The 21559-nt window shown below is 54.3% G+C and overlaps 1 protein-coding gene across 1 annotated transcript in view; it reads left to right on the top strand.

The window, feature by feature from the left end:
• Positions 1-20936, top strand: part of LOXL2 (lysyl oxidase like 2) — a 102416-nt gene extending 81480 nt beyond the window's left edge. The window contains exons 9-14 of the mRNA XM_079926834.1: positions 1698-1863; positions 6700-6943; positions 13784-13899; positions 15042-15178; positions 18883-18994; positions 19725-20936. Coding sequence (XP_079782960.1) covers positions 1698-1863; positions 6700-6943; positions 13784-13899; positions 15042-15178; positions 18883-18994; positions 19725-19804 — 855 coding nt within the window. The 3' untranslated portion in view covers positions 19805-20936. The remainder of the gene's footprint in view (positions 1-1697; positions 1864-6699; positions 6944-13783; positions 13900-15041; positions 15179-18882; positions 18995-19724) is intronic.
• The last annotated feature ends 623 nt before the right edge of the window (positions 20937-21559 follow it).

The raw sequence follows: 21559 nt of genomic DNA on the forward strand, positions 1-21559 counted from the left end.
GTCGCCATCTTCCATGAGCCCCAGGAGACAGAGAGCCATGGACTCAGAGGAAGAGCCTTATCCCGGCTCCCACGCTGCTCTCCACAGCCCTGAGTCCTTGGGTGGGTCATGTGCTCTCTGGACTCTGGTTTCACGGTCTCAGCTCTGCGTGCCGGGATTCACACTATGCCAAGGGCTCCTCCCGGGCCATCCCGATGTGCCTTTTGCAGACAGAAGCCACTCAGTCCTGTGGGGCAGTGAAGACCGCCCAGCCCAACCCCCCAGACGCCTTAGCTCACCCAGAACATGCTTCCCCACGGTGTCGACGTCCAGGCATCCTCTCCTTGGTTGGCTGGTAAATCCCCAAGCCTTGTCCAGGGCCCTTTCACAGCCACTGCACCCTCCTCCCCACCGGCCCTTCCTTAAAGAGAGGGACTCAGCTGAGGGCAGTTAAGCTCCTGCCCCCTATCAGAAGAAAGACAAAATCATTGCTTTCTGGACCCTATCCTATGGGAGAACATTGTCAGAAAGAGGCTGGGGGCCGGAGAAGCAGGAGCCAGGAGGCTCCGGGTCTGTTCCCAACCGGAGCCCTACCAGCCGGCTGCGCAGTGATCTGGGGCAAAGCGGCCACCCTTCTATGCCTCCCCGTGACGTGGAATGAAGAGTCCCAGGTCCTCAATATCCTGGCTCTAAACACTCTCCTTCAGCTTCTCCCAGAACAAGAAAATGTCTGAAGCTCCCCCATCCTGCTTTGCTAACCCTGATTTCAGCCTCTGTGGCCAGGTGGCCTGCTCGGGAAAGGGGTTTCTTAGGAAGGGACGTGGGAGAACTCGGGCAGCCTTGCTGAGCCTGACTGCCTGCTGGGGGCTGCCCAGGGCCCAGGGCAGGTGCTGGGCATCCAGAAGGGGCAGGCCTCTGGTACCCAGGGCCCTCTGGGAGCCTGGCTTCGCAGGGCCATGTAATGTTTCTGCTAATACTGCTTATGACAAGCTAGGGTGCTCTCCGGTTCTTCAAGGAGAGTCGAAAAACAGTGCCCATTACAACAGAGTGGCTGTCCAACTGTTTTTGTTCCCCGTCGGCTCGTTCCTAAGACACCTGGGCCTCACAGCTGAGGCTGTGAACGCGCCTGCCCCTGATATCAGTCCCAAATCTGCCCCTGATTGCAAGCCCTATCCCTTCCTGAGGCCCCAGTTTTCTCTCTAGAGGATAAGGGTGTGTAGTCAGGTTCTTTAGAGAAACAGAACCAATAAGATTTATGAATGTGGAACTAACTATTGACGTATGTGAATAGATTTCTTCTCTCCTGCCAATTCTGATCAATTGGTAGTGTATTCCTGGAGCTGTGTTGAGAAGGATTCTGAGAGCACAGTCAGGCTTAGAGGAGAGTGCTGTGATTGATTAGTGATGTCTGCCCCGGGCTCAGGGAGAGAGAGTGGGCAGCATGAGCTGCCATTCCTGATACACAGCATTGAACAGACCCTTAGCCGTGCTTTCCAGAAGGGGGGCGGGGCAGAATCCAGTGTGAGGGTCTCACTCGCACCGCCACCAACAGCCTGCATGACTTGGGTAAGTGACTCTTTGTGCCTTGGCTGTCTCCACTGAATAATGGGATCGTAAAGGCTTGGGACTTTTGTGAGGCTGAAATTTGATAGAATATGGGAAAATGACAATTCTAGGTGACGTACCGCCCATTTTGTTGTTGTTGTTGATTCATCCAGGAGACCTGGTATTGGCACGGAAATATCAACGCCAACAAGGTGGTCATGAGCGGAGTGAAGTGCTCAGGAACGGAGCTGTCCCTGGCGCACTGCCGCCACGATGGAGAGGACGTGGCCTGCCCCGAGGGCGGGGTACAGCACGGGGCTGGAGTTGCCTGCTCAGAAAGTGAGAGCTCCTGGGTGTCATAGCCCACCCTCCCTGCCAGGCTCCAGTAGGGGATCAGAGTCTCACTGATGATTCCTTGCAAGGCTCTGAGGCATCTGTTATGAGCCGAGCAAAAGAGGAAAGCAGAGATGGATTCGTGTTAAGTGGAAGAGTCGGGGTCAAGAGGAACTACCCGCACCCGCACCCTGGAATCTTGCCCGATGACAGTGGAGAGGAAGGCAGGAGGGAGGACTTGGGAGTCTGGGAGCCTTGGGTTCAAAGGCCGGGTCACTGTAGATTATTTAAGTGGCCTTAGGCGAATTTAGTGACTAAGAACTTGTTCTTCTGGGGAACATGCTTCTGGGTTAACAGGCGAAGCACACGCTAAGTGCTCGATGAGTGTCAGCTTCCTTCCTTCCGCCCTGCTCCACACATAATTTCCTAGGACTTCCCTGGCGGTTCAGTGGTTAAGACTCCATGCTCCCAATGCAAGGGGCACGGGTTCGATCCCTGGTCAGGGAACTAAGATCCCACATGCTGTGTGCGGTGTGGCCAAAAGAAAAAGAAAGATCATTTCCTGCCTGTTTTCACACCCTGGGGGTGATTCAGCCTCCTGGTGACTCCCTGGGAATCCTAGAGAGCTTGACAATGTAGAAGGGAAGCCCATCCCACTCCTCCCCCACCCCTCCCCCACCCCAGCCAGGATTCAGAATGACCATCTCAGTATGTTCCCTTCCATGCTGAGAGGACCCATTGACAGCGCTGCAGGCATGTTATTCTCTGGATCCCCCCCGTCCTTGCCTTATCATATGATTCCCTTGTGAATCTGGGAGGTAGGAGAGGCCTGGAGTCTGGCCAGAGAACTCCAGACCAGACCCTGCCTGCCACTATTAGCTGATCTTGGCAAAGTTAGTTAACGGCTGTCATCCACAGTCTTTGTTGCTTTTCCTAGAAACTGGAAATTAGATTGTTGTTGTGACAACAAATGCAAGCACTTAAGGAACAGTGATGCACTGTTGTTAACCATCACGGAGAACTAGGGAGAAGATGAAACTTGAACTCAGTCCCTTCTCCCATCAACCCCTTTTAGACCCACTCAACATCTCCTAACCCTTGTAAGGCAGGACTCTCAACTCCAGTGCGAGCTTCTCTGGGCAGACGTCATAAGCTGTCGCATCCTGTCTGAGAGGAGAGAGTGAAGTGACCACCCTTACCAGCCCTCCAAGGGGAGAGCATCCAAGCAAAGGGGTCTCACCCTCATCAGGAGACTTTTCTTAGCTTAATGATTTATTTATGTTTATAATATATCATTTTTTCCAAAAGGAAATTAAGATAATGTAAACCTAAATAAAATTCAAGGTAGCATAAGATTAAAGCAGATTTTTAAAAAAGTAGGTATTGGCAAAAAGGTAGTGGCTCAAAATGGTGCCGAGAGAGGTTAATAAAAAATATGTACTATACAGTCCTATACATTTACTGCTATAGACTCATATACATTTACTATTGTAATTATACAGTGAGCTTCCTAGCAGCCAAAGGGAAGAGGGAAACCTGGTCATTAATATAATTCACAGTATGCAATAGAAACAAACCCATGAGTCAAAGAGAAGTCCACTATTCTAGATACTGAGATCAAAAGGAACTTCTCATTATGAGACTGAGAGTTATGAGATCAACAATGCCCGCCACATCCTCACGGCAGGCAAAAATTGACTTTCATGGGGCTATTGCTCAGAGAACCCCTCAGCTTGGACTGAAGGTATCAGTCAGAGTCTGCAGAGGGGCAAAAGTTATTGGGGCCAGGAACACTGATCTGGCTTAATACTTTATTCAGAAAGAGAACGTATATTCTTCAGGCAACCCTTTGTAATTACTTTTTCTCATCCAAGCAACTACAGCCTAAACCTGGAAGTTCTCCCTGATATCACTCTGTCTTCCTCATCATACCCCCCAGAGTTGAGCCATCTGGATTTTTACCTTTCCAGAGTTTCTCAACTCCCTTTACCTTCTTGCATCCCACTGTCCATCCTGTGCACCGTGTTGCCACAGAGGCTCCTCCCTGGGACCTCCCATTGCTTCCCTTCCCTGAAGCCAGGGTCAGTGCTTGTCCCCCGCTTGTGCTGCCTCATGTTCCAGCCCCGTCCAAGCTTTCCCACCGACTTCAGTGAACGCAGGGTCTTGCACAGGCACGTGTTGTCCAGCCTCATATCAAGCCGCCTTCCCTGCCCACCCCGCCTCAGTACACGCAGGCCTTGGTCCTCCTTCGTGCCTCAGGGGCCTGGCATGTGCTACTGAGATTAGCGTCTTAGAGCAGTTCCCTCTAACCTCTGCTCATCCTCCATGGAACAACTAAAATGCAACGGCCTCCAAGGAAGTCTTTCCTGACCCCTCCCCATATTGGGTCCCCTGCTATAATTCCCAAAACGCCGCGTATTTCTCCTTCGAGCTCTGGTCACAATTATAATGAAGTAATTAATATGTGCTCTGTCTGTCTCTGCTGCCATCATCTAAGATCTTCCTTGTTAGCACTGTCCAGAGAGGCGAGCGCAGTGCTCGCTGTAATACTTGATAGACGGGTGGATGAGCGCGCGCCTCGGGTGAGCTTCTGGGGGATGTTTTGGGCGTTAGGGAGGTCAAGGCCCCATTCCATGGCAGGTGCTGAAAGCCAGCTACCCGCTAAGTTAGACCATGTTACCTTAAGACTCCTGAGCTGGAGGGAGGGCCGGCCTCCTCTCGGAAAGAAGAGGGGCCGGTGGAGACCCCTCTGCCCAGCTCAGAGGGAAGCTGAGGGGCTGTCCGGTGAGTACTGACTAGTGTGCAGACAATGAATAAGAGACCACAACACCCTCAGAAAAGGTGCTGGGCTTCCCTGGTGGCACAGTGGTTGAGAGTCCGCCTGCTGATGCAGGGGACGCAGGTTCATGCCCCGGTCCGGGAAGATCCCACATGCCGCAGAGCGGCTGGGCCTGTGAGCCATGGCCGCTGAGCCTGCGCGTCCGGAGCCTGTGCTCCGCAACGGGAGAGGCCACAACAGGGAGAGGCCCGCGTACCGCAAAAAAAAAAAAAAAAAGTGTGTCTAGGACACAGGGCCCGCAATGCTGCATCCCGGTCTGTGCCCTCCAAGAGGAAATCGTTCTCAGCAGATGGGAGCCTCCCTACCCCTCATCCCACTGGAGTGCCCTTTCACTCCCTTGCGGTTCCACACCCAGTCCCTGCAGGTAGGTTTGCTCTCTAGAGGCGGCGGGGCCCCATCACTGAGAATCTACTGGGCTCCACGTGCAGCCTGGGGACCATGGGAAGGAGATGCAGACGAGCGAGGAGTGGTCTGGGCATTGGTGAACTTGAGCGCAGCCAAGCTCACAGATGACACCCACTTCAGAAATTTACAAGCAACCTGTCAGGAAATAAAAGATGGATGGGTCTTGTAAATGGTTCACATACAACATTTTTGTGAACTGAAGTACATAGAAATGTTCAATGCAATCTCACTTTTAAAGGGAAACTTACAGTTAATCCTTTGGTCAATACAGTCTCACTTTTGAAGGAAAAATTCAGTTAATCCTTTGGTAAAGAAGCTAATCCTTCTAATACAATTGTTTAGCAAACATAGATTATAGCCATTGGTGATTTTTTTTGTAACACCTGCTATGTGCAACGCACTAATTGAGTAAGTCAGACTTGTTTTGTTTTGTTTTTTAATTAATTAAATTATTTTTGGCTGCACTGGGTCTTCGTTGCTGCACGCGGGCTTTCTCTAGTCGCGGCGAGCGGCAGCTACTGTTCGTTGCGGTGCGTGGGCTTCTCATTGCAGTGGCTTCTCTTGTTGCGGAGCACGGCCTCTAGGCGCGCGGGCTTCAGTAGTTGTGGCGCACCGTCTCAGTAGTTGTGGCTCGCAGGCTCTAGAGCTCAGGCTCAGTAGTTGTGGCACACGGGCTTAGTTGCTCTGCGGTGTGTGGGATCTTCCCAGACCAGGGATCAAACCCGTGTCCCCTGCATTGGCAGGTGGATTCTTAACCATTGCGCCACCAGGGAAGTCCCCAAGCTTGTTTTAAAAGAGGTACCTGGGGGAGAACGCTCATGTAGAGCAACGAGTGCGAGTGGAAACTGGTAGAACCTGATATACATCAGAGCCTGGAAAGTATGCAACCCTGCCCCCCAGCAGGTTCATTTATAGAAATATATTCTAAAGAAATAAAGTTACATACACAGATTTGCTACAGGATGTTTATCACAGCTTCATCTTTAACTGGAAGGTTTCAGGCAACCCTTGTATCTAAAAGTACGGGATAGGGTTATGAATAAATATTATGGAGCCGTGAAGTGGATGTGGTAATGGATATTTATTAACAAAGGAATATGTCAAGTTCTGTTTTAAGGGAAACAGTATTAGCAGACTATAAATCTACATACAGTATTACACATGGTGGAAAATACATTTGTATCATTCCCAGAAGAATCAGACCCAGGTATTAAGAGTGTTCCCTCTCTGCATAGCACCATTTCATTGTTTTTGTAAGGCTTTTTATTATGGAAAATCTCAAGCCACTCAAAAGGAGAGAAGATAATATATCGAAGCCTCGTGCACCCATTACCCACGTTGAACAACTGTCCATATTTTGCGTACATGCACTGGGATCTGCAGAGGCATCCAGGAGGACTCTCAGAGAAGGGGGAGAGGAATTGGGGGCAGCGATCCACAAGGAAGGTGACCTGGAGGGGGGACACCAGGAGCCAGTTCTAGACAGTGAGGCTCGAGCAGGGATGGAGGCTAGTGCCAGCTCAGGAATCAGACGGAACCTACTCAGGAAGGGGTGAGGGGTCTCTGGCCTTGTCTGAATCCTGTGTCTGCCTTCCCAGCTGCCCCCGACCTGGTCCTCAACGCAGAGATCGTGCAGCAGAGCACCTACCTGGAGGACCGGCCCATGTTCATGCTTCAGTGCGCCATGGAGGAGAACTGCCTCGCGGCCTCGGCCGCCAACACCAACCCCACCACGGGCTACCGGCGGCTCTTGCGCTTCTCCTCCCAGATCCACAACAATGGCCAGTCTGACTTCCGACCCAAGAACGGCCGCCACGCGTGGATCTGGCATGACTGCCACAGGTGAACCCTCCCTGCCAGCGCCATAGGCTGCGCCAGCCCGAGGCACCCAGATGGGGGTCAGAATCACAGGGTCACTTAGGGAGAGCCGAGAGGCCACACGGTCCCGGGGGTGGGGTTCTCCCCAGGTGGAGGGATGGCTCCCTGGCCTCCCACATTTGCAGATGCCATTCTCTCTTCCCGGGGGGCCCTGGCCCACCTCCTCTTCCCCGAGTCCGCTCTCTCTCTTGGCTCCAAAGTCTCTACCGTTTGGAGACAAACTTTGTTTTGAGAACCCCGTGCCCCTCCATTGACCCTCAGTCGACAGTTTTCAAGTGTGTCCACAGCAAGTTCGCGCTCTGCAGGGTGCTTGGGGTTTTGCAGTTGTTGGATTCTGAATTCGTTTAGGAGTGTACTTTAAGTACCAGTATAAGTTTTAAACATCTCTACGAAGGCGGTGGGTGTGGAGACAGGAGTTCTAGGCCAGGAGTCATGAGGCATGGTCTCTCGACCCAGCTGTGCCTCTAACCAGTTGCATGATGTCAGGCCAGCTGGGCCACGTCAGCCGGGACTGCTAATACCCCTTCCAGCCCTCAGTCTGTGGCTCTGTTCCCAGTGCTCTATAAATCGTGGACAAGAACAGAGTGCAATCCCAGAGCCAGCCCTAGCTGGAGCCAAACGAAGCCTCCCTGTTCATCTCCCTGCCTTCCCCCTTCTTTCTGTCCCTTTGCTTTGATTCCTACCCTCATCCTGAACCGGCTGCCAGTAATGGTTCTCATTTTCCTGCTCAGACCTGAGCTGGGCAGGTAGAGGGAGCAGAGTGGGTACAGTTTTGAAAATGAAGGGAGGGAGACCCCTGCCATTCAACCCGGAAGCCACGCCCCGCCCCCCACCGTGAGGGGCCACAGACTTGGGCACGGGGAGTGTGGTCTCTGTGCTCAGAATCAGGAGCTTGTGCACCAGGTCCCTGCTTCTCAGAGCGGGGCCGGCGGGCTGGCAGCCTCTGCAGTCAGTGCTGAATCCAGTGTCCTTGGCTGACTCACAGCAGAATCTGCGTGTTAACAGGTCACCAGGGGACTGTGTGCACAGCAGTCTGAGAGGCCCCGGTCTGGCTGACCACCAGGCATCCTTCCAGCTCTAAGATGTGATCACAGTTAGGGACGTATGAACTAACATCTACTGAGCCCCTTCTAAGTGCCAGAGCAGGGGACCCTCGTTTTCCTGAGTCTGGAAACGGTGGCTCTGCGTTCATGGGACTAGCCCCAGGTGAAGTCGTGGAGCAGGGACTCCGACTCGGGGCCTCTCTGACTCCCAAGCCTGCGTTCTGCCTGGTACCTCCGCCCAATCTTCATCAGAAATCTGTGTTGTGCGGCTTTTTCATGTCATAACTTATGGCCTAGTCACATTCGAATCTGTTTGGGGATAGAGTTGTTTAACCCATTTCAAAAGAAAGGACTGTGGAGGGCTTCCCTGGTGGTCCAGTAGCCAAGACTCTGTGCTCCCAATGCTGGGGGCCCGGGTTCAATCCCTGGTCGGGGAAGATCCCACATGCATGTCACAACTAAAGATCCCGGACGCCACAACTAAGACCAGGCACAGCCAAATAAATAAATAAATAAAAGGAGTATGGTAGGACTCAGGGGAGCTGATATTCCTTTATAGTTGACCCTTGAACAACACGGGTTTGAACTGCACGGGTCCACTTACACGTGGATTGTTTTCAATACATATTGTACCTCACTATATGCATTTTCATTATACAGCTTTTTTAAAATAATTTATTTAATTTATTTATTTTGGGCTGCGTTGGGTCTTCGTTGCTGCACATGGGCTTTCTCTAGTTGCGGCGAGCAGGGGCTACTCTTCGTTGCGGTGTGCAGGCAAGCCACTGCGGTGGCTTCTCTTATTGCAGAGCACGGGCTCTAGGTGCGTGGGCTTCAGTAGTTGTGGCACGCGGGCTCGGTAGTTGTGGCTCACGGGCTCTAGAGCACAGGCTCAGTAGTTGTGGCGCATGGGCTTAGTTGCTCCACGACATGTGGGATCTTCCCGAACCGGGCTCGAACCCGTGTCCCCTGAGTTGGCAAGCAGTTTCTTAACCACTGCGCCACCAGGGAAACCCTATACAGCTTTTAAATTAACTCAGCGTGGGGAAAAGTTTATGTCTGATTAGAGATTACAATACGTGGAATCAAAAGAATTAGAGCTTGAGTCCCGAATCTATCCAAACGGTTTCAGCTTCCTGCCCTCGGGTGAGTCATTTATCAACTCCTTTGTTTCTGAGGCAGTGATAGCAGTACTTGGATTTTCAACTTCACAGGGGCCCCGTGCCCCTAACCTCGGCATTGTTCAATGGTCAACTGTAATTACTATCCGTATGTCCTAAAAGTCCTAATTAGCCAAAAAAGTTTTGATCTTTATATGGAAGCATGGAGGTCTTCTGCAGGGAGGAAGTCAGAGAGTGAAATTAAACCCATGACATATGGGTGCCTGATTTCCTTCAGAGAATACATGGCGGAAGTGCTGCCCTGTGGGCCTACAAGTAGAGGGTAATTGCATCTCTGCCTTGCATGTGGCACTCCCCCCAGACATCACATGGTAGGAGTCTCCCTGTGACCTAGGCTTGCCCTCCAAGGAATGGTCTTTTCCCTAAGAATACACGTGGCGACGTCATGGAAGTGCTTCTTCTCATCTGGTGCTCCAGGAACCCTGACCCCGTCCTCCCCACCCCTACCCCAGCTTTTCCTGTGTTCTGTTTTCTTTCTTTGTTTATAGATGTTGCAATCAATGGTTTGGGAGGGACGGGTGGGAAAGAACATACTGGCTAAGCATATGTTCCTTCAGGCCTGGACCTCCTGGACCATGGCTGAGAACCTCTGACCATAAGGACCCCAGAGGGTTTAAGAAACTCTCCACCCCTGGCCTCCAGAGCTGCAGGGAGGACCTTTCAACAGGAATCCTGGCCCGAATCTCCGTTGGGTCTCTTTGGGAGTGTGATGAAAGCTGGCCCGTCCTCCACTCAGAAAAATTATTTCTCGATTTCATGTCCTATTTCAGCAGATTTACAGATGCTGAAGCCCATCTGTGGAGCCAGAATTAAGAACCCTGGCTCAGGGCTTCCCTGGTGGCACAGTGGTTGAGAGTCCGCCTGCCGATGCAGGGGACACGGGTTCGTGCCCCGGTCCGGGAAGATCCCACATGTGGCGGAGCGGCTGGGCCCATGAGCCATGGCTGCTGAGCCTGCGCGTCCAGAGGCTGTGCTCCGCAACGGGAGAGGCCACAGCTGTGAGAGGCCCGCGTACCGCAAAAGAAAAAAAAAAAAAAAAAAAAAAGAACCCTGGCTCAGAGTAGTGTGTATGGGGAAAACGATAGCTCCCAGTTTACTTGATACGATGATGAGGAACAGAGCTATGTTCTTTGACAGCCCTAAGATGAAACAAAGAACGGCCCCCTTAGGAGTCTCCTCCCCAGCCAGACCTAGAGGGAAACGCCCTGCACCATTCTCTCTCATATACCTGGCCCTTGGTTGATGATTTTTTTTAGCACAAGCCCTCTAGTGTCAGGTATTCTCTCCCTTCTGGGCCCGGGATGGGGGTCCCCGTCCTGCTTCTTGTGTCTCAGGGAGTGGGACCACACCTGCTCCCCTGGCACACGATGTTACAGCTTTGACAGCTGGGCACAGAGCAACCCGGCGTCTCCTGGCTCTCAGCCCCTGCTCTGTCCCAGGGCTCAGTCTCCCTGCCCCTCACATCTTGGGGAAGCCCGGGAGAGGAGCTGGGAGCTGGAGTGGCAGGGAGGTGACAGCCAGCACAGGTGCCAGCCCTCCGGTCAGGGATGGCCCGGGTACAAAGGGGGGACTTTCCTTCATTCCGCCCCACCCCCTACCGTGTGCGGAGCAGCCCCCGTATCAGGTCAGAGCCCCACAGATTCGGTGCGGCCTCTGTGAGCCAATTTTAGGCCCTCATCCTACCCGTGGGGCTTTGTTCCAGCCAGGGGCTGCCTAGCACATGAGGAGGGCGGGGCAGAGCAAGCAGAAGGGACCCTGCCCTTTGTGGCCACACCTCCTGAGGCTGGAACACACCCCCAGATTTCTCTGAAATGGGGATGGGAGCCTTTTCCCAACCATGACTGAGTGCCGGCCACGACTCTCCATCCTGGAGGCACCGGAAGACGCGTGGCTGGTGTGGGAAACGAAAAAGAGTGAAACATCTCTACAACGCACACTGATGCTCAGATCGAAAGTTTTGTTTGGGCCCGAGATGACCTAGGGTAACAGAATATACCCAAACCTCCCTTCTTGCTCTGGACTAGCTGTGTCATCCACGTGTCCACCCAGCACCTCCTGCCTCGGCTAGTACCGTGTCCTAGAATACGTGATCTGCAGTCTCACGGTAGAAAGCTGTCCTTCCTCTCATCCAGATTACGATGACCTCCCTCTAGTGTCAGGTGTTCTCTCCCTCCTTAGACTTCTGGAATTTCTTTGCAAATCGGAGTTTCCCTATCTTTATCCCATGGATCAGGCCCCCTCTTAGACTTCCAAAGTTCAGGACACTCAGCCTGAAAAGAGGAAATTTCTCCTGATCACCTTCCCAGCAGCCACGATCCATACCCCCTGGGATGTGTGTGTGGGTGGTGGAAGGTGGGTGCCCCTGGGCTCCACAGCCAACCAGCTGGGAGGGAAACGTGGCCCCGGGGCTGATGTCCACGTTTGCCCCAGCGGTAAAGCACAGAGGCTCCCGGACCTCAGCTAGCTAGCATGGGGAGGCTCCAAACCAGCTGCTTCCCTCCCGATATCCACAGGGGAAAAACTGAGGAGCTGAGGAAGACGACTCTTAAATCGAGTCTGCAGGAAGCCAGGGGAGCGGGAGAAGGTCAGCCTTACAAGAGTCCATCTGTGGACTCTGTCTGAATTTTGTTTAGACAACGGAACGTAAACCTATTCCTCTTCAGTCTTTCCAGCCGGCAAACATGACAACATAAACTCGTCTCTGAAAGAGGCAGACATGTTTTAGGCGATGAGTCAGACCTCATGTCTCACCTTGCTCTTTCAAGAAGCCAAAATAGACTCTTTCAGAGTCATCCCTTCAACTGCCACAAAATGCATCCTTGTGACCGTTCCCTGTGGGCCCCTGGCTCAGCATTCTTTTACCCAGAAACATGAGTGACCTGGGAAAAGCCCAACTTAGGAACTTCTGACATTTTTTTTTAGCACAAGCCCAACACAGGAAGAAGGGAAAAGAGCCTCTGATTTCCTCTCTGAAAACCTGTCCTTTTTTTTTTTTTTTTTTTCTGCGGCCACTGTTGTGGCCTCTCCCGTCGCGGAGCACAGGCTCCGGACGCGCAGGCTCAGCGGCCATGGCTCACGGGCCCAGCCGCTCCGCGGCATGTGGGATCTTCCCGGACCGGGGCACGAACCCGTGTCCCCTGCATCGGCAGGCAGACTCTCAACCACTGTGCCACCAGGGAAGCCCCTGAAAACCTATCCTTTTAATTCCCCTCTTCCCTCTGTCCTCTTCTGCTCCCGATCCAGCGGGGGGAGCCTGAAGCCGACCACCTGAGGCCCGGGAGGCGGGGAAGCTGCTGTCCGGGCCTGGCGATAATCGTAGCCATGGTAATGGTGGGGGCAGTAATTAAACACGACTCCATCGCTCCTGGGAGTAGTGGTAGTAAGCAGAGGGTTGACAGGTACTAAGTGCTGCTCTGTTCCAAGCCCCGTGTTAGGTATTTCTGTGATTTCTCCTACGGCATCCTCACAGAACCCCTGATGGGGGATCGTGCTATCATTCCCTCTTTCCTGCAGAGGGAACTCAGCTCGCATGGAAATGAAACATGTGATTCTGTTCCCCAAGCCTTGGTACCTTGTTCCTCCGTTTTTCCCCATTTTCCAAATGTCCCTGTAATGACAGAGATAAGTGCGTTGCAGCCGCTTGTGATACATGGGTAGCAGCTTAGGACGGGCCTGGCCACCGAGAGCTTTAGGAAGGCCCCAGGGCAACATGCGGCAGCTGTTTCCCTTGTTTATTCTGCACCAAACACAGGCCTTTCCAAGAATCCGCATCTGTTCTCAATTCCTGCCAAGTGACCGATTGGCACACCATTAGGTAAACACTCAGCCGAGGGAAGAGCCACGGGGGTGTACAGACTCTCTCCCCCTCTACTCCTTCCCAGGGCCCGCAGGGTGTGCCTGCCATCCTCTCCCTCCCACAGGGCCTAAGAGCCCTCTTTTCGCCTCCTCTTTTATTTACTCGATGCCAGAAGCACAGACTTCGGCCTCCGTCGCCTGGTTCAGGACACGCGTGGGTCCCACTCATCAGCCCCTGCCTTTCCCACCCCTCCTCCCCCTCTGCAGTCTCCCTCCCTCCCTCCCGACCACACTCCCACCTTAAAGGTTTTCAAAAGACAGGGAAGAGTGACTTGCATTTGTCTGCAGAAAATGTCTCAAGCAGGCATGGGCTGTGATAGCCACTTTAGCACCCCGGAAGATGTTACACACATTTACTGAAAATGTCCTAATTTATTGAGCTTATTATTGATGCCGGGCCCTCTGCTCATCAGTTCATCTTACTATTCTCCACGACATCCTGTGCATTACGTGTGTCATTATTCCCACTTAGGTGATGAGAGAACTGAGGCCTGGGGAGGTGAGCGGGCTGTGTCCCTCCAGAGCCCACATAAGCACCATGGTTATTAGCTCCACCCCCCCTTTCCTAATGCCCTGTTGCTGCCCACTCCTCTCCCACTGGCCGCCACTTTGGACCACACTGCTCTGCCCATGGTGCCCCCAGTGGGAAATCGCCAGCTGGGCCATCGCTTGCAGGCGGCCGTCACTCCAGAGACTGACATCCAGGCCCCCTCTCTCGCCCCCAGGCACTACCACAGCATGGAGGTGTTCACCCACTACGACCTGCTAAACCTCAATGGTACCAAGGTGGCAGAGGGCCACAAGGCCAGCTTCTGCTTGGAGGACACAGAATGTGAAGGAGGTATCTCTGGCGGGGCAAGATGGTGCTGGGAAGTTTCGGAGGGACTCACGTGCACTCACCCGGCTGGAAGCCGAGGCCGGGCACAGGTCTCTGTGTCACCCTGGCCACTGCTGACTCTCCCCGCGACCTTCCTCAGTGGGGATCCCATGACTATAGCCTGGGGCTGGGGGTTAGGCAAAGCCTGGCTATAAAGGCATCTGGGTCCCCAGAGTTATGCTGACGGGCACTGGTGGGTCCACGTGGCCTCCCGGGTAAGGCCCAAACCCTTGAACCTGACACGCAGTCCCCTCCCACTCTGGCTGCTACAGCCTTTTCTCCCTGGGTCCCAACACAAGTGCCCCGCCACACTGGTTCTTACCTCCAGGTTCAAGTTAAACCCTCACTCTGAGGTTCCCAGACCCTCTCCACCGCGCTCACACCCCTAGTCAGCTGCCACGCCTGCACCGTGACCACCTGTGCGCGCACCTGCCATCCTGGCCTGACCAGGCTCTCCCAGGGGAGACTCGATGACCCTTGTCAGCATGGCCGGAGCTTAGAGTAGCGCCCAGATGAGGCAGCCTCTCGGTAAATGGGTGCGAATTGTCAGTGGTTGACGTGGCCCCTGACATACCAGGAAATCACACAGCAGATGGGTTTTGAGCACCTACCATACGCCAGACAATGGACTGACCCAGGAAGGGTCAGAGAAACAAGCCAGGCCTGAGTCCACATCCAAGTGCAGATTCCCCAGAGGGAGACAAGATGACCCCAGCATCAAGCTCAACAATAAACACCAAAAACGTACCCAGATAAGCACACGCTTCATGCCTAGGCTGATAGTCCTTGGAGAGGCCGAGGTGGGCCAGAGTGGCCAGGGAAGGCTTCGTGGAGGAGGGAGCAGTGGGTTGTGGGTAGGGAAAGAGGGAGGGATTCCATCAAAAGGAGAGCACGGAAGGGATGGGCTGCCGAGCCCAGGTGAAGCCAAGGTTGTCGGCCTGGGAGAACAGAGAGATGCTGAGGGTGGGGTCTGGGGATGTCACCCACCCAGCAGGGCTGCTCGGGGCCCTTTGTGGGCAGGGTGGCACAGATGGCAGAGGAAGCCTCTTCCGGCAGAGGGGTCATGGGTGCGTGGTGACTGGGCTTCCCTCTGCCCCTGCCTTCAGACATCCAGAAGAGTTATGAGTGTGCCAACTTCGGCGAGCAGGGCATCACCATGGGCTGCTGGGACATGTACCGCCATGATATCGACTGCCAGTGGGTCGACATCACCGACGTGCCCCCTGGAGACTACCTGTTCCAGGTGAGGGGCATGAGAAGGGCCTCCGGGCCCCCGCTGATGGGAGGAGGTGTCTCTGCCTTAGCAAGTGGGTGGGTAGCCTCCTTCTGATGGTGCCCAGGCAGAAAACGCATGGAGGCCAGGCCATCTAAAGTGCACAGAGTCCTACGCCCGGAGGCTGTCGCTGTCACCCAGGTAACCTAGGTATGTGAGATATGCAGACCGGTGGGGAACTGCAGACCTCCTGAGACATCAATTGTTGACACCTGGTGCTTGCAAATCAAGATGCATCTGAAGGCCAGATTTGGTCCTCAGGCCGGGAATTTGTGCACAGACTCTAAGGCGACCTACACCTCTTGTGTCCTTTGGAGCTGTACTTTCACCTCCACCCCATCTCTCCCAGCGCCCTCACCCTGCCTTGCTCTGTGCTGTTAAGGCTAAAAGCAGTCGCACAAAGAGCCATTCACTCCCAAGTGTTTGTGACTTGCCTCTCCCAGAAACGTTTGCCCCATAGGAGAGGATCTGCAGAGGGGGCAATTTTCAATGCAAAGAAATGAATCTATAATGGTAGGCTGTTAGGGACTAGAGATAGCCTTTGCAGTGACTGTTTGAGTGGAGACTTCCCGGGACTTCCACATGCGCTGTCCAGGGGGAAGGCCCGCCCTGAGGAGGAACTAAGAGGGCTTGGCCTCCCCCCTTCCCGCATATAGCTGCAGGCTCCAGCCAGGGCCCTGACTGGTGGAGGGGCCAAGGGGCACTGTATCCCCACCATCTCCCCTTCTGGGGCACAGATGCACTCCTGCCTGTGGAGGCTTCGTTTCGCCTTCTCATTTTTCCCACATCCCCACCCGTCTTGCTTTCAAGCTTGATGGTTGGGTGGCAAGTGGGCGACCAGAAAGCTGTATTGAAAGCTTTCCTAAGGGGGCATTCAACCAGCGCAGGGCCCAGTCACGGTCCCCACCCTATAGACAGTCCTGGGAGGAACCAACACCTGCAGGGAAGTGACCACAGAGGGGTTTTGAAAGTTTCCCTGGTCAATTTCAGAGACTGAAAATCAGACAGCCAAGCGTTTTTCCACCCACAAGCCCAGAACCGCAGACTTGGAGAGGACCGACCGAAGAGCAGAGTGCTTTCTATTTAAAAAACTGAATATCTGTGTCTGTGCACGTACTCCATGCGTGGTGGTGTATGCTTGAGGTCTGCTGTCCCTTTGCCTGGGGGACGTGTAGCATCGTGTATTCTGACAACGTCTATTTAATAACTGCGGCTCCTTGAAGATCGGTGATGGGCCAGAACCTGCCTACACCCTGTGAACCCATGGTCTCATGTAATCCCCCAGGGATGAGTGTTACCATTACTCACATTTCACAGCCAGGCCAACCCAGGTCACATGACTCCGTATGCTGTGTTCTCGACTCCTAAACTAGACAAGTAGCAAATTAACTCATTAGGGGCTTGTTCATGGAAAAGACTGTCCCTTGTGATAGATGTGGAGCTTTAGCCGTGTGAGAGCCCCGGCCTGAGTCACCGGTTCTCTCCATTCCCACGTGGACCCAAGTGCAGGCACCAGTACTCTCCCGGCAGGAGAAAGCCAGGCCGGGGAGGAGGTGGCGTTCCATCCGGAGGGGCCTGTACGCAGAGTCTCAGAGGCAGGGCTCAATGCGTTACTAGGTTACTAGGTTCCTGGATCCACAGCAGATCTTTTTTTTTCAATATAAGGTTGCCACGGCCACTGCCAATTTATTTATTTTTCATTTGTTTGTGGGTTTTTTTTTCAAGTTTTTAAAAATTGAGGTATAGTTGATTTACCGTATTACATTAGTTTCAGGTGTCCAACATAGTGATTCAATATTTTTCTAGCTTATACTCCATTTATAGTTATTAGAAAATATTGGCTCGATTCCCCGTGCTGTACAATGTATCCTTCCTTGTAGCTTATTTATTTCCTACACAGTAGTTTGTACCCCCGCCTGGCCCCTTCCCTCTCCCCACTGGTAACCATTAGCTTCCTCTCTGTATCTGTGGGTCTTTCTTTTTTGTTATGTTCACTAGTTTGTTTTATTTTTTTAGATTCTACATAGAAGTGATAACATGCGGTATTTTTCTTTCTCTGACTTATGTCACTAAGCATAATACCCACCAAGTCCATCCATGTTGTGGAAAGTTGCAAAATGTCATTCTTTTTTCCGGCAGAGTAGTAGTCCATTGTGTATATATGTACCACGTCTCTATCCAGTCACCTGTTGATGAACACTTAGGTTGCTTCCACATCTTCGCTGTTGTAAACCACAGCAGGTCCTTTGTCTAAGGAACTAAAGCCAGTGATCCCCACGAGATTGGAAACCATATATCTGAGAGTCTGATGGGACTGTGCACCCAAGTGGGTCAAGCAGGCCCTGATAGCCCCTACTACCCACACGGTCACCCCACAGGGACACCTGGGTGGGCTCCCTCAGGGCATGGCTGTCCATGGGCAAGGGGCTGCCTGGGCCTTGGTGCAGGGGGTTTGTCCATCCTGGACATGGGCTGGGGCAGGGGTCAGCTAAGGTTGTCCGGTAGAAAAGAGATCAAAGAAAAGTAAGGTCACCCCAGAGCGGGACATTGACCAGCCTTACCTAGAGACACAGAGTCACGGTGGTAGCCTGGGGCCCCCAGCATGGCCTGCACTGGCCAGGATGCAGGGCTGGGGGCTCCCACTGGCCCGTTTCCCACAGCAGCTCTGGCAGGGCCCAACCAGCCTACTAAAGGGTCACATCCAGGCCCTTCTGGAGGGAAAGGTCCTGAGGGCCCCAAACCTACAGAATGTGCCTTAACTAGCAGGCTACCCCTCCCCCATCACACTGACCTAGGGCAGCACTGCCCCCCTTGTCTCCCTGGGCTCTCAGCCCTTCCACATGTGGCAGGGCCCTCGGGAAAAGCCTCCATTGTGTCCTCCATACCTTCGCCCACAGCCCCAGGCCCAGCTTCTGTCCCTCCCCTCCCCCTCCCCCTCCCTCCCCTTTCTCCTCTGGGTTCCTCACCCCAAATCCCCCTTTTCTGTCCGCTCTCAGAAGCCCCCTCAAAATGACGGTCTTCCTGCCCCTGCTCCTTTGGGCTGTGCCCTCTTTCCTAGGATGATGCAGAGGAAGGGGGACAAGCAGGCCCAGTCTCCCCGAGAGCCCAGGCCCTGCACTGGTGAGCGGGAAGGGCTTGGGGGTCCCCTAGAGCAAACCGAGGCCTGGAGAGCAGAAGGGACATGTCCAATGTCACACCGCCGGGAGCAGTGTCGTCTCCAGCACCCAGGGCAGCCCCCCTCCAACTCCCCACAGCGCCCGGGCCTTGCCCCCACCCCTCCCAGCACATCCTACTCCCCGGCTCCCTTCTGGCGCCTTCAACAGCCGTTCCGTGGCCTCCCCAGGCCCCAGCTCCTGCCTCTGTACCAGACCTCCCAGCGCACCCAGGATGGGGTATGACTGTGTGTGTGTGTGTGTGTGTGTGTGTGTGTGTGTGTGTGAATTACACTGAGACAGACAGAGGTGCGCGGAGGTCTCACTCCTCCAGGCCTCACCCTCCTCTGCGCGCCCCCCTCCCCCCGACCTCATCTCCGACCAGCTCTGCGCCCACCGGGCTGCTTCTGGAACACAGCACCGGCCATGCTTGCAGGGGGCAGGCCTGGTCTCAGCATCTCAGCTGGGCCTGGGACGGAGGGTGGCCGGGGCGGGACCCCCTCCAACCAGACTCTCCCCCAGGTCGTCATCAACCCCAACTACGAGGTGGCGGAGTCCGACTACACCAATAACATCATGAAGTGCAGGACCCGCTATGACGGCCACCGCATCTGGATGTACAACTGCCACATAGGTAAGGCCCCCGGGCCCCCCTGGGGAGCACAGCGCCTCAGGCCCGCCAGGCCCCCCACGCCGCAGCCCAACTCCAGGAGACAGGCAAGAGCTGCCCCACTTTCTCCAGGAGCCAGAGCAGCTTCCTAACTTGGGTGAAGACTTCAGGGAATGGGGCCAGCCTCGCGTTTCCACACGCAGGAAGGACACTGTAGACACCACAGGCCTGGATGGAGACCGGGTTTTCATAGCCAGCTCTGGCTAAGGAGAAAGGACGGGGCAGAAACCGGGCCGGCCCAGCATAGACCCCAAAGCTATTTCAGGGCTGGAGCTGAGGCTACCACCTCATTACGCATGAGACCTCAAAAATGGGGGCACCAGCAATTTGCAGGCTCTGTATCGTTTTCCTGTCGAGAGCTAGAAGCTAGTCAACCACTGTGGCTTCTGGTTGCCAGTAAAGAAGCTTTTCCTCGCGTTATACAACCTGGGTTCCAAAAGGGGAGGCTGAGCGGGAAAAGTGATGGCCTCGCTCTCGGTGGAGGAGAAAACGAAAAGCACTAGATTTAGTCGCTCCTTCACTCGACTTTGACAGAGCAGCTGACATGGGCCTGGCCCTAGAGATGGCCAGCACCTGTCGCTGCCCTGGGGGTGTCACATAGAGGTGGCCGCCCGAGGAGGGTGGTGGCCCAGGGACCCTGTGACCTGTGCATCCGGTTTGCCAAACTCTTGTCTCCCTGATGCCCACCCTTCAGGTGGTTCCTTCAGTGAAGAGACAGAAAAAAAGTTTGAACACTTCAGTGGACTCATAAATAACCAGCTCTCCACGCGGTAAAGCAGTGACATGGTCACCTCCTGCCTTTGGGCCACAGTGCATCTTCCCCAACGACCGACAGCCTCGCCCTGCTCCCCTTCATCCAGCCCGGCCCGCCTGTCTCGACCCCCTGCAGCCCCGGCCAGGCTCAGGAGGAAGGCGAGGAAGGCGTGTTCCTGACACCTGCAGGCTGGGAAGGCCTCTGGGGCTGGGGCTTGTCCACGGGGCTGTGGGAGCAGTGCCAACGGAGAGCCATCCTGTCCAGGACCCCAGCGCACAGGTTGTCACCAGCTTGTCCCATCCTAAGCACAGTCCACTCCGAGTCTCACCACCTGCCTGGCTCACCACAGATAACATGGGGCCATTTTCTTCTCAAGTTACATGCTGGCAACGTGAGTGATCAACCCGAGGAGGTCTGGATGAATCCCATTTCTCCTCCTCTTAGGTCGTTTCCAGCCAACTGGAGTAGCTAAACTTCTCTTCCAATTAAACAAACTGCCTCTATTCTATCCACACATATAAGTAATGCTGCCACACGTCTTCTGATTCAGTGAGCTCAGAGCTGGTACTTCTCTCCCCCACACACCCCCGTGTCCTCTTATTTTTCAAGATACTATTATTATATTCTATTTTCACAGACTTTGAAACACAAATTTAGTGGCATTTCATATTGGGCATCTGGGCCTTTGAAAGTATAGCTCAGAAGAAAAGCAGCCCGCCTGTGTAAGTGACTTCTCTTTCTGTCCTTCCAGTTCTGTAACTGATTCAACGGTGCTATAACCAGGGTCCTGGGTGATGAGGACACTTACCGATCGCCATGTGTCACCACAGACACTTACACATACTTGAAACTTGGAATAAAAGATTTATGACCTGCATGTGTGTTTCATTTGGGCCTCTGCACGCAGCCCCTGAGCAGCAGAGCTCCTTTCCCTAGTCGGCAGTCAGGGAGCTTGGCACCCTGACATGTGCGCTCCTGCAGGGACGTTGAGTTCCTGGGCCCCTCCCGTCCGGCGTGGCCTCAGGGGCCTCGTTCAACGCACACCACAGAGGAAGGGCAGCTCCTGCCGAGAGCCGCGGTCTAAGGAGGTCAGGAAAATCCACAGAAACAGAGGCCTCAGCCTTTCTTCAGCTCTTGTGTTTTAGTGAAATGTGTCAGGGCCACGGTGGTTGTGTGAGGACCAGATGGGACACCTAGACTTAAGTCTCAGGCTCTGGGGGAGGGGGAGTCAAGTAGATCATGGGTCCCCGGGGTGCAGTGAGGGTGGACCCCGAGCCAGCCACTCTCCCCCCAGGCGCAGAGCTCCCACTTGTGTCATAGCACGCTGTGGCCCAACAAATCGAGGGGTCCACGATGACCTCAGCGCGCCAGGCAGGACCGCTCGGCACCAACTCTGCCCAAACCGGGAAGATGAGTGTGCTGGGGCCTTGTCCGCACAAAGCTGCCCTCCCCGCCGTTCCAGGGAGGGGAGAGACCTCGGCGGGCATTTCAGATTTCGCCTCTTGGCTTGTTCGTGTTTATTTCCGCAAGGACCCCCCCCCACCCCCACCCGTGTAACCCACACCACTGGTAACACTGGGACCAGTCCAAAGGGGGGGTGCCCGCAGCACTGCCAATAGCCCACAGCTGCTCTGGGGGAGACTGGGCATGTGTCACACAACAGGTGTAACCTGCACCCCCAAGCTGGGCAGGCTCTGCGCAAAAATGCCTTCGAGGCCCAGCTGGATCCTCGAGCCCAGTCAACTAGAGTGAGGAGAGCAGGTCTCAAATGGGAA

Source organism: Stenella coeruleoalba, assembly GCF_951394435.1.
Source record: "Stenella coeruleoalba genome assembly, chromosome: 7".
Classification (NCBI taxonomy): Eukaryota; Metazoa; Chordata; class Mammalia; order Artiodactyla; family Delphinidae; genus Stenella; species Stenella coeruleoalba.